At 29.0% G+C, this 13,910-nt stretch overlaps 1 protein-coding gene across 1 annotated transcript; it reads left to right on the top strand.

Moving 5' to 3' along the window:
• Positions 1–3,659: 3,659 nt before the first annotated feature.
• LOC107454964 (integrator complex subunit 10) lies at positions 3,660–10,425 on the top strand. Its single transcript, XM_016072335.3, has 2 exons — positions 3,660–3,780; positions 6,708–10,425. The coding sequence occupies exon 2, from the start codon at positions 6,729–6,731 to the stop codon at positions 8,712–8,714; it is 1,986 nt and encodes a 661-aa protein (XP_015927821.1). The 5' UTR covers positions 3,660–3,780; positions 6,708–6,728; the 3' UTR covers positions 8,715–10,425.
• The last annotated feature ends 3,485 nt before the right edge of the window (positions 10,426–13,910 follow it).

Raw genomic sequence — 13,910 nt, 5'->3', positions numbered from 1 at the left:
TATTTTGTGGAATATATTAATTAATTCAATTTTTCATAAATAAATTTTTATTATCAATAGAAGGTGCCTTTTCTCATAAAAAAGTGGCGCCAGACCAAAAGTAAGGAAATAATACACTATAATTTTTAAAGTTCGAATGTTAGATCGAATATTATTTATCTTATCATCATTAGGTCTAATATTAACAGATAGGATTCAGGAGTCTAGCGCGGCAGAATTGTTTATTTGATAAATAAAAGCTTTAAATTATTCTGGGTAGAAAAAATTGATAAAAACTCCTTAGCGGGCAGCCCGCGCGAGCAGAAATCATGAGTCATACCTCACTTCCGTAAAATAGGGATGGGAACTGATTCGGTGATTTGAATCAATTGATTTTATAGGTATTATTTAATTTATAATGAATAATTGTTTCTGAAATTTCAGTTACTTTTATTTCACAGTTAAGCTATATCATATAAAGTCAAAAACTTCTTGTTAAACAGTTAGTTTCTAATGCATTAATTTAGGAAATTAAGATTTTACGTTTAAAGAACTCACGTATCTAATTCAGCTATATATAATTCCCATAATCGCAATGAATTCTATATAAAAAAAACAAAAAGCAAAAATAGTCCGGCATTTTCTTTGTTGTTTTTTCAAAACTACCACAGTTTACAGTATTTTTTACCATTTTGCAATATATATTACATTGAAACCTCTCGTCAGCGATCACACTCTGTTCCACAGTAAAATGGTCGCTAATGGAGATTGGTCGCTCTAAGGAGTGACTTCCATTGACTAGTGCACTTTGACTGCAACATAAGGTTGTCAATCTCTTTTAGAGATCGTCAAAAAGAGCTCTCTAAATAAGAGCCACTGACAATTATTTTGAATACATTTGAATCTACTTATTTATTTGTTAACATTTTTTGTTCTTATATTTTTTTTTGTGTTTCCTTATTTGACCTTTTCCGGTCACTGGGATATGTTTTGAGAGTCTTCTAAAAGTTTTCTTCAACACAAAGTCTATGTAATTAATTCCATGCCTAAAAGAGTTGTTGTAACTGGAGGAGGTCGCTACATAGAATTGATCTTTCCTAGAGGTTTCACTGTATAATAAAGCGAAAGATATAATAAGTATATTAATTTATTTATGAACGAATTTTAAAAACATTTTTTCAATCGACAGTTGGTAAGGAGAAAAAGTGTACTGGGTAAGGTAACTGAAATTGGAATCTAAGTTGAATAGTGTTTTGAACCATTTGATTCGAATTGCGTGATTCGCGTATAATTCGTTAAACATGTCATTCAAACTAGTGATCTGAATCACTTGATTCGAATGAAGATTTAATCACTGATTTGAATCACTGATTTGAATCACTTGATTCGAATCATTGATCTGAATCATTTCATTTGAATCATTGATTCAAAGAATGATTTAATCCCTTCCATAGATTATCGAAGCACGAGATTCGAATCAGTGATCTAAAACTCATGATTCTTACAGTAATTTGAATTACTTTATTTCAATAAGTGATTGGAATCATTTGATTCGAATGATTAGAAATAGTAATCGGAATCACTTGATTTGAATCACTTGACTCATATAGTGATTTAAATCACTTCATTCCAATCAATGATCTAAATAACTTAATTGGAATCACTTAACTTGATTTCCTAATTCAAATCACTAGATAGGAATTAGTGGTCAAAATCACTGATCAGAATCTTTTGATTTGAATCACTCATCTAAATCATTCGATGTGAATAGTGGTTTGAATAAGGTTATTTGAATCACTAGTCCGAGTCATTTCATTCGAATCACTGATTCGAATAGTAATTTGAATCCCTAGCTTCGAATAACATCACTAGAAATAGCAATACGCATGATTCCTCCTGTAATGATTCCTCTAGTAATGAATAGTCACATGATTCCTCTAGTAATTTAAATCACTTTATTCCAATCAGTGATATGAATAACTTGAATCAAGAATTAGAATAATTGAATTTAAATCACTTGAATCGAATCACTTAGTTTGAAACATGATTGGAATCAATCATTAGAATCACCTGATTTCAATCAGTGATCTGAATCACTTGAATCGGAGCACTGATCCAAATATAGATTTGAATCACTTGATTCGAATTACTGATCCTGGCATAGATTGAAATGACTGATCCCAATAGTGATTGGAATCACTTAATTCGTAGAGTGATTGGAATTATTTAATTCGTATATTGATTTGAATAGCTTAATTCTAAACGTTGATGGGAATCACTTGATTCGTATTACTGATCCAAATCTTTTCAATCTAATCACTGCTCGAAGTAAATTGATTTGATTCGAAGAGTGATATGAATCACTTGATTTGAATAATGATCCACTTGATTTGAACCACTTATCAAAATCACTTGATTTGACTATTGGCGATTGAAATTGGCTACTGATGACGTAGAGCAGAACTCTCTTCCTATTTCAGCACTTCGCATGCTCTCACCATTGGTGTGTGTGGAAAGTCACAGCAGAAGGAGGTATGTTAGTTCCTCTCTTGATATTTAAATAGATTAAAAACTTTCAAGCTGGGAAACTATTTGAAACTGAAAACTGTATGGAACTTAATTCTAAAAAAAAAAAAAAAACTTCATTTAGATTTAAAAAAATATTTTTGACAGATAAATCCGAAAAATATTTGGAATGGGGAAAATATCGTAGTAGATTCCTACACAACTGAGGAGAAGAGGAGTGAGAAAGGGTAAGGTATTCCCCTTGCCCCTTCTTTCCAGTATTCATTGCGTATTCGAGCTTTGCGATCACGCATTGATTTGCATCACTTGATTCGAAAAATTGATCTGAATGTTAACTTAAGTCACAATTTGAATCGAGTTACTTTGACACTTATTCGAATCAAATGATTCAGATCAAATGACTTTTTTAAATAACGTGATATGGAATAGTGATTCGCTGTTGTTATTGTAGTTCATTTTACGTCGCACTAGAGCTGCGCAATCGGCTATTGGCGACGGTCTGGGAAACATCCCTGAGGATGATCCGAAGACATGCCATCACAATTTTGATCCTCTGCAGAGGGGGTGGTACCTCCCCTTCGGTAGCCGACGACCTGCCAGCGAAGTCGAGCACTTTACATTAGAACAGTTTAACGAGGACCAATACCGCCCACCCTCGGTCCCTACGCAGACTGATACAAGTGGTCACCCACCCGCACACTGACCGCAGCCAGTGATGCTTGACTTCGGTGATCTGCTGGGAACAGTGTCTTAACGATCAGTCCACTGCGGGACGGAATAGTGATTCGAATCATATGAGACGGAACAGTGATTCAAATCAAGTGATTAGGGACAATGATTCAGTTCATTCATTCAAATCATGTAATTCGGATAAGTGATTCAAAACAAGTGATTCAGATCACTAATTCAGCTCAAGTGATTCTGATCTTTGAATCCAATTAAAGATTCGGGTCAGTGACTTCCATGAGTAAAGCAATTCGATCAAATAATTCAAAAAACAAAACCTAATTGGTGTGTTTTTTAAGAATGATCAATGAAATCTCTCTCTCATCACCGATTTCACATTCACAACTCGTATGCAGTGCGAACGGTCCCTTACTAAAGTGATCTTAAGTTGGGCAGAAATAGTGCTTCTTGTTTCGTTATAGGTTTTTAACTACAACTTTACAGTTTACATTTATATACGAGCCTTTGTAAACAAAAATGTTCAAGTTGGATTTTTTTAATTTAAATTTTGTACTTTTAAATTAAAATAAGTTCATCTTTTACAAAAAGGTACAACCTATTGCCGATTTCTGATTCTTTATTATGTTTTAGAATGCTGTATTTTTTTGCTCTTTTCTGTGTGAATTTGTAACAAAGAAAATATGTAATGTATAATGTCTGTTCCCTTAATACTTCGTTTCATATGATCTGCTGTAATCGGCGCAGTTCTTTTCTCTTCATTATTTGGCCAAACTAAAATGTCATATGCAGACATTTAAAATCTCAAGCAACTAAAGTATAATTTTGTTTCGTTTTAATCAGGGATATGCAAGTTTTTTTCCGAGTGGAAAAACCTTCAGGGTAAGAATAAGTTTATTCTAACCCACAGAGAAAAACTCTTGTAAAAAAAAATATATCAGTGCCCTTCCTTCTTATTTCGACAATTTTTTATGTTCTTACAAAAAACAGAAAAAATGAGTTTAAGATGAGATCTTATAATAATGAGAAATCGTAATTAAAATAATAGGAAAACGGTAGTTTCAATGTACAGTAAAAGCGCAAGTTACAGTGCCCAACCCAAGAGGCACCCTATTATATGTACTAATTCAAATATATAAACCAATTTTTTAAACGTCAATCACAATCTAGTTTGTATAATCTCACTTAAAGTATTAAAGCTATTTAGCACAATATTCTTAAATTCGAGAAAATTAAACAGTAACAGTGTGAAAGAAAAAATAAATTGATTGATGTTCTTAAAAATTCCGAACACTTGTCTGTGTCATTCAATGTTTCACACAAAAACGTATAGTAGAACTTAATTTTATAATTGTGTAAAAAACTGTTTAAGTATCATAACTAAATTTTATAAATACAATCGAGTGCTCTTTTTATTTTGAGAATTTACTATGTTTTTACAGAAAACAATGAAGTTTTACAAAAATTACATTGTTAGAAGAACAATTTTTTTGAATTAACAATGGTCTCTTACATAGTTCTCTTACATTCTCAATTTTTTTCTTTTAAGAAATGCTAAATTTTTGCATGTTTTCTATGCTTTCTCTGCACCTATTCTATTTTATAACTTTGTTTAAAAAAATTTTTTTTTTTTTTAAATTAAGTTTTTTTTTTTTTAAATCTTTTTTAAAAGTGAATTTTCTAATATTCAGAAATCGAGATAAAAATGATAGGAAAATGGAAAATTTTATATGCAATAAAATCTCTAAGGTACCCTGCATAATGCATGCTATTCTACTCTCAAATCAAATTAACAAACTGTTACTACAAATTACGTAATATCATAGGAATTTTCACTAATTTTTTTTAATTTGCTTCACATTTTTTTTTCTATTTTGAATAGTATTAACATAAAATTTATGCTCTTAAAAAAATTCATGTTTCCTTACTAGGACATTATAATATCCATTTACAATCTTATGGTAATGCTTATTATGTTTTTTTTTTTTCACTTTATTTCAGTTTATTGTTATTGTTAATTTGTATCTGTTTTTCATTTTGGTCTAAACATTATATATTTTTTTCCCTGTATTTACTTAAAAATTATAATGTTGATATGAATTCATTATTCACCCTATTCAGAGATTTAACAATTCCAGTGTTATACTTATTTTTGTAAAAAATACTAGTGATTTCGTGTTTTATCTCTCATTATAAAAACCTTCTATTTTACCCCAGTTAAAGTGGAAATATATAAGGCCAAATATATTCTGTAGATATGGGATATGTATCTTATTATTATTACATTAGAAAATCTATATAATGTAATTCTATGCTACAGTTCTCCACACTAACTTTGTGGGCGTAAAGAAAATTTTACAATAAAGAAATTTCTATGAGTATGAAAGAACTATTAACTTTTTACATTATTTGCTAAGCGATTAAAATTTCGATAGCTAAACAAACCAAAATTAATTTTTGTTCCTAGTTCCCATGCTGCAAAAAATTTAAATCTTTTTTTTAAAATAATAAATACTTAAGTACAAATATTGTATTTTAAAGCAGGGGTCTGTTCAAACATTTTGTGAAAGGTCCGTATTTGTAAAATTGGGGGGGAAATTACTCCTAATTTGTGAATATAGAATAAACGTTAAGTCACATTCTTTCAACGAAGGTCCTGCTTTTGTGAATTTGTGCAAATAGGGTCCTGCTATTGCAAAAAACTTTTTCAAGGAGTTTTTTAATTGCTATGTTCAACACTCTAAAATTATAATTAAAAAAAATTAAACTTTAAAAAATAAACAGGAATTGCTGCTATTAAATTAGAGATGCAACATACAAATATTTGGTATTTAGACTATACTGCTGCTGCAGAACATTAATTTCGGACAAATAAAGGAAGAAGCGTCTGCCGAAGACAAAACTTAGTTCGTTTGCAACTGTAAATTATTTTGTGAAGGGTCCGTTAACAGACCCAAATTTCTTCTAAACAGACCCCTGTTTAAAGTATTTGTATAAATTATTTTAAAGCACTTAACTATTGATCTGTTTCAGACTAATATTGCCGTATTTAGTAAAGTAAGTTTAAAGATAAGTGAAATGATTTCTATCGAACAAAATTCCATAGAAGACAACACCCTAAGTTTCAAGGATTGTGTTATAAAGATCATCTACTGTAATAAACAACAAGATCCTTGAGCTTTTGTTATAGCTTTTCAAAACACCAGTATTGCTTTGTCACTAACATGAACTTAAAGTCTTCGAATTATAAATGGGTACAAAGCTAGGGTTATTCCATACAAATTTGCTCAAAGGTTCCATACTAAAAGATTTGTTCATATAAATTTAGAAAATAGAATATTGCAGTTAAGTATTATTATTATTTATTTATTATTTTTTTTTGTACTTTTTTTAACAAGAGGAATCAATTAGCTTTTAAAAACTTTGTATTGAATCTTCATATATTAATAAAATATTATTTATAGTCCAACCAATTAAAAAAAATTCTGTTTAATTAATAAATTGTTTATACATTTTAGAATAAAAGATAATCTGTAAAGATGGGGTCAGATGAAGATTATCTCATTTCCCAAGTCTTAAATTGTATGAAGTCAGATGTAGCTGCAGCGAAGTCATGGATGATCTTCTCCAAATCAGCATTTCCTCAGAGCTTCTCTGTTTTGTTTCAAGGCTACAAAATGGAATGCAATGAGCAGAATTTAATAGAAAGTGCTCTATGTCTGTGTGATCTAATTAAGAAATTTCCAAATGAACCTATCCTTATCAACGAACTGAAAAATGTTGCCAGAGTTCTTAGCACTGATAGTGATGACTTCTTGAAAAAGATATTTGAACAACTTCCTGAGGATATTAAGTATGAAGTTATGCTTATTGTGACACAGAATGCTCAAACAGTTGAAGAACATTGTGAATTGACACTCTTGTTTTTGAAAAGAATGCCTAATGCAAGATTACTACAACATGGTAGTAATATTATTGATACATTGTTGACTGCTGAAGATAGACCGGGCACACCTGTCCCAATAAACTTATTCAGAAAAATGCTAGTGTGTGATGCTTTGCCCCTAATTTTGCGTGTGTCTCAGTTTGATTATAAGTTTAAAATTGTCTTTCAACTTTTGCAAAAAGCTATTGAATTTTACGTCTGCTGCATGTTTACTCCAGTAACTGCCCAGGAAGGATCTATCAGGAAAGATGTAATTGCACAATCAGATGTTAATCCTGATGAAGGTTGGAAACCTCTATTAGGCTTATTGGAGATGGTTGCCCTGAGATATCGCTGGAGCTATCCAGAAATGTTTGTTACCAATTTTAGCGACACTAGCTTACAGCAGTTGCTTTCCTTATTAAAGAGAAAAAATAAAACACTTTCTAGTTTAACTAGTGAAAAACATAGAAGAGAAGAAATGTCTGGTTATGAAGAAGCTTACTTTTGCTTAATTGTAACTTTTTTCTACTACCTTCACAGTTTTGGAAGACTTATGTTTCCAAAATCATTCCCGAATTCTAATGCTGGAACATCAAATTATATCCTTATGGAAGGCATTACTTTTTCGCAAGAAGAATGTTCCAAAACAGTTAGCAGTGAATATAAAAAAACAGAGAGAGGATATGTAGTGGTAAGTAAATATGCTACGGCAGAAGCAACTAACATGCTTGTACCATCCTTTGTAACCACTGTGGAATGCTGGGAACTGTTGCATCGACACCAGCATTTGTTGAAAGAGTTTAAGTGTTTATGTAAAAATATTCAGTTAGAAACCTGGCCTGTGTATCAAGAATTTTATATGGATATGCTCATATATGAAAGAGGGCATAGAGATGCTGTAGATCATTTAACTAGGTTAAGAGATAGTGCTGCTGATCATGTGCATAAGAATAAAATTGTTTTACAACTAGCTAGTTGCTACCATTTCGTTAATGACTATAAGCGATGTCTGAAAATACTGTTTGAAGTTATCATGAATTTACCTACAACTAGCTCTAATTTGTCTAAACCTCCCCTTAGTAAGTGCCCGGCTAGGTTTACATACTTTATGGGCTACAATAATCGTGAGATAATTCAGTATTGTGCATCTATGTTATTGAAACAATACAAATATAAAGAGATAACTGATGAAAATTATAAAGATATGTCTTTAGGCTACATGTTAGTTTTAATGCAATATGACATGGAACACGAATATGAAATGTTGCATAAAATCATTGATATCATAAAACAAGCGAAGAGCTTCTGCTTTCCAAAATTTTTTAATTACATTATAAATGTGGATATTTTAGAAGAGATAGCATACTTAGCCACTACAAATGGTGGAAATGTTAATTTAGAAATTCTGTCTACACCTACATTTCAAGCTAGTAAACAACGAGCTGTTACACGTGGAATTAATAAAGGGGCAAAAGATGATTTAAAACAAGCATTTGTAAATCAAATGTCTAGATGTTATGATAACATTGACAATTTGTTTATAGATTTTATTAAAGAGGAACATAGTTTATTGTTAAGACCCTTAGGGGATGCATAAAAATCTCCACTTTCATGAAGAAGAAAAAAAAAGTGCATTATCATAGTTAAAATTGTAATGCAAACATTATAAGGTGTTTTCATGTACAGTGCCCCCCCCTCCCCTTAAAAAAACAGACCACCCTGTATAGCTTCTTATCTAATGGTCGGATCTTCAAATTCTAAGACTCAATCTTAATGGCTCAAGGGGATGACCTCAAATATGCTAATTAATAAGTGTAGACAATTTTTAAAGTTAAGAAATCAGACACAAAAATTTACTTTTTTAGAATGAACATACCGTTTTTGGCGGATTCGGATTTCTGACATTCAAAATATTGAAGGTAGTCACAGTCTAGCAATAAGGTCATAATATTTTGGTCAGGAATGTGCCCCGAAAATTGAACACCTTAATTTTAATTTTACTTTTTGCATATTTCGTTATATCTGGAGAACTTTTTGCGCACAATTAATAAAATCCCTTGCAGAAAATAACTTTCAGTAAATATTTATTATTTTATTTAATAATGGTCGAAAAAAATTTTGAATTGTAAGGTATAAAATTTCTTGCATCATTTTAAAGAATATAATTTTACATGGCAAAATACAAAATTTGAGCAAAATCGATTGAATAGTTCCTGAAAAATGGAATATGTGAAAAATCAGATATTTAAAATACCATTTCTCAAAAACTATTCAACCGATTTTCTTTCAAATTTTGTATTTTGCCATGCAAAATTTTGTTCTTTAAAATTACACAAAAAGAAAAATGTAAACCTTACAATTCAACATTTTTTACGTGGAATCATCTTTTGTTAAATGAATTTTATAATTGTGTGCAAATTTTTTTTAATTTGCTTAAAAATTTCTCAAGATGCGGCATTACACGGAAAAAATAAAATTAACATTCAGACGTCCTAACTTTGAAACACTCTCCTCACCAAACTATTGACAACATATTTGATACAATATACATGACCAAACTATAGACATCCTAAAAAAACCATATTTCCCAGATAGTGGCTACCCTATATTTTGGGGGTCAAAAATCTGAATTTATCAGAAAAAGGTGTGTTTGTTCTGAGAAAGTATATTTTTATGTCTGTTTTCTCAACTTAAATTATCATTAAGTCATTAATTAGCATATTTGAGCTCACTCCTTTGAGCTATTAAGATAGAGTACTACAACGTAAAAATCCAATCATTACATCAAAAGTTATTCAGCAGTGGTCTTTTTTTCCAACAAATTTGTCAATTTTGACTTCTTTAGAGATTGTTGTTATTTATAAAGATTTTTAGTTTATAGAAATGTGTTTCATAGATATTTTTTTTCTTTCCTTTTTTCATCATAACTAGCTTTTAAATATCAGGTCTAAATTTAAAATCCACAGTTAGGTTAGTTTGTATATATAAATTTATTCAAAAACTTTACTTTAATTTTTAATAAAGTTCTAAATTCTTTGACTACAATGAATTATGCATTGTATCGAGTTTTATATTAAATTTTATGGTGTTATTCTGTTTTCAAGAGCTGTAAAAAAAATCGTCTAATTTATTGATGCCAGTGGTGCTTAAATAATTATAGTAATTCATTTTTACTAGTAATTAGTGTGCTGTGTATTAGGTACTATGTTTATAGTTTCTTTAGTGCCTCGAAAAATGTAATAGAAGCAATGCTAGTGTATTATTCGCTCTTAAAATTTTACAAAATAAATTTTTTTTTCTCTGTTTAACTGTTCTTAAAAACATTCTGAATCATTCATCGCTGATTAATAATAATATATATATATATTATTAAAAAATACTTATTAGTTGCTATTACATACAGCATATGTTTAATTCATTTTGTAATTTTTATGTTATCCCTATTGAATATAAAAAGCCTGACATTAAAAAATTAAAGAAAATTATTTCAAATTGTAAAAATGTCTTAAAAATTTGCTTCACTCAGTTTTTAATTAAAAGTTTTTTACGATTAGATTTTTTTTTTCTATTAACAGATGAATAAATTTTTTTTTATGTAACACAAAAAGGTCTTAATTTTATTACTTATTTGTTTTTATAATGCTGACTAAATAGACAAACAGTTTATGTGACTGAGCTGAATGTATTTTATACTCCTTTATTTAAAATCATTTTAAAATTAATTGTAAGACAGTGAATTTGTGTCAACAAAAATTTTGAAGTATTTCATATTGCATTCCTCATTTGAAGCATACCATATTTCCTATATTTAGCTACCAAATTTCAGTCTTTCTGCTCAGTACTTTAGATGCATTTGCTGAAATTTAATTAACATTTTATATTTACTACTTAAAGGTCAAAAAACAGAAGCAATAAATTGAATTCGCAAAATGTCCAAGATTTTCTTTGGTTCATCCAAATAGAGCAAAGGCATAGTGACTGTACAATCCTCACTTTCTTATGTTATGCAATGCTTCTGTATTTAATTATAAAACAGCTCATCTAAAATTGAAAATACAGTGCAGAACCTCTTATCCGGAAATCAGATAACCTAAATGAAATTCGGAACCGGAAATTAATTTTCTTCCATTAAAAAAAATTTTTTTTCTTTCTTGTAAGATTTTGAGCCCATTTTGTTATCTAGAGCGTACGGCGTATCGAGTTGACGAAAGAACTGATTTAAAGGACGGATCAAAAGCCGTTTGTAGACGAATCTCACAGAAGCACAAATAGCTTATATATGTTATTAATGTTAATAATAACATATATAAGCCTGTATATAATTTTTATTTCATAATTTCTTTCCTTATTTAAACTTAAGTGTATTATTATTTATAATTTTTTATTATTTCTGAAACTATTTCAAAGCTATTATATATGTAGCGATTCAGAAAACCGGAAAAATCAGTTATCCGGAATCACGATGGTCCCGATCGTTCCGTATAACGGTTCTCTACTGTATATAATTTGTCGTAATTAAAAAATACCTTTCAATTGCAAATTTTAATTGAGTTCTTAATTCAATGAACAGATAATTGTGCACTGTTTCTCATTTTTATTATTCTATGTGTTTTAGAACATTTGAGAACTTTGTAAAAAGTATTAAAATTTACAATAAAGTTTGATAAAAATTTTAATTTTTTTTAACTCTCTTTTGTCTTTTCATACTTTGAAATAGAAGGCCTATTAATGATGCAATCAGGTTAGGAATGTTGGGAGGAAGTTTTTTAAAAATTCACATACAATTATGGTAAAAATAAATTTTCTTGCTCTACTTTTAATAAATAAAAAATAGTAATAATAATTTTTTTCAAATTTGTGAGGGGAAATATTTATGTGGTAATCAGTGCTTCATTTTCTTTAACAAGTATAATTTTTTTGAAAAGCTAAAATAAGAAATCTGAGACTTTGAAAGCTTAAAAGTTGGGGATTAGGAAATTTGTTGGTATTTATCTCATATAAATTGGCTAAAATTCGCTGTTTTTTTATATATTTTTTTTTAAATAGTACTGATTTTGATAAAAATTATGGTTATGTCTAAGCCTGAATCAAAGTATTTTTATTAGTTTTAAAACAAAAAATATTTATGACTCTTAAAGGACATTAAATATTTTAAAGTTTTTCAATTTAAGTTAAAAATTTAATTAAAGAATGACATTTTCTTATATCTATAAAACTGTTTTTTTTGCGCTGTCATGCCACAGGTCCCTGGTTTGATCCTCGGGTCGGGCAAGGTTGACTCAGCCTTTCATCCCTTCAGTGGGTCGATAAATGAGTACCAAGCATGCTTGGGAACTAAATACTGGGGGTTCCGCATTCGGTTGACCACCTGACTGGAACATCTGCTCTTGCACCTCAGAGCCCAAGGTCAAGAAAACTGAGATGGGCACAGTAGGCCTTGGCCCTCTATGGGCTGTCGCGCCACTGAGTTTAGTTTAGCTTATAAAACTGTTTTAAGTATTTTTTTTATTATCATGGTAAACTATGTGAGCATGATAAGATAGGCGACTCACATTTTCTTTCATTCATTCACAGTACACAAGGTGTGTTTAGAAGGGCGACCTGCCCTTTCTTCTTTTTAATCCCTTTAAATGCACCCTCCTTACCCTATTTGTAAAAATAAGCCTGCATCTTTGAAAAACACTGCTTTTTATTTCATTTTTTCAGGAAGAATGTTTTCTTAAATACTTGTTTTAATGAAAAGTCCTTTTTGATTTATTTAGTTTATCTTTAATTCCTTCATTTTAGTAAGATTTTTCACATGTTGTCTAGTTATATAGTTAAAATTCGCATGAGATTCTTTTTTAATAATTTGGATTAAATTTTTCCAAGATATTGTTCTATTAAATCAGACTATTAACCAAAGTTGAGACTTCTTTAAGAAAAAGCATATATATTTTTTCAAGACACTGAAAAGTATTTAAAAGTCTAAAAATGATCAGTACAATTGTTCATCAATAAGTATTAGCTTAAATTTAAACACATAAAATTTAACATAATACAAAAAAGTTTAAAAGTCTCCTTTCATATTTACTCTTAAAAAATTAATTTGATATTTTCTTATTTTACTTCTATTCTTCTTATTTTACTTCTATTCATTATGTTAAAAACTATTTAACCTATTATGTTTTATTTTTAAATGGATTATATCTTATTTTCCTAAATAAATATAAATATGTACTCTCATATCAAGATAAATAATGTATACTTATTATTTTTAATTTAAATATTCCATTTAAAAAAAATTAATTCACTATTTAAATAATAAACACACAATGGAAAATTTAATTAAATTAAATCGATTAAATTAATAATTCAGAATAAGCAAATAAAGTAATTTTGATTACTATTAAAAATATTTAATTTGTTAGGATTATTCTTAATTGGTTAAATTTTTATTATCTTTTCTTTTTGGGGGGTATATTAATTTTTAGTGATTTTAATTTTTTTTTTTTTTTAAATGAATACCTTTTATTTAAAAATGCACCTTTAAATTATTATTTTTTCGTAATTTTTAGTTCAAAATATATATTAAAAAAAAAAACTTTTAAGTTGTTTATCAATTAATCATTTTTTTTGAACAAAATTCATTCACCTATTGTCTTTTAGCTTACCTTTAATTATTTTATGAAAACTCAAAATTTTTCTGTTATTTTGATAATGCATTATATTGTTGTTCTATTCTTTTTAAAAATTTATACATGAAGGTTAACAGTTTATTGGACTGTCAGTGTACACAACACATAAATAGTTA

Source organism: Parasteatoda tepidariorum, chromosome 2 (assembly GCF_043381705.1).
Source record: "Parasteatoda tepidariorum isolate YZ-2023 chromosome 2, CAS_Ptep_4.0, whole genome shotgun sequence".
In the NCBI taxonomy this organism is placed as follows: domain Eukaryota; kingdom Metazoa; phylum Arthropoda; class Arachnida; order Araneae; family Theridiidae; genus Parasteatoda; species Parasteatoda tepidariorum.
The sequence above is the reverse complement of the archived record's forward strand: the minus strand, read 5'-3'. Positions and strand labels throughout refer to the sequence as shown.

What these genes read in the sequence shown, in the direction of transcription:
- LOC107454964 (XM_016072335.3), top strand. Translation starts at nt 6,729, where the DNA reads ATGGGGTCAGATGAAGATTATCTCATTTCCCAAGTCTTAAATTGTATG.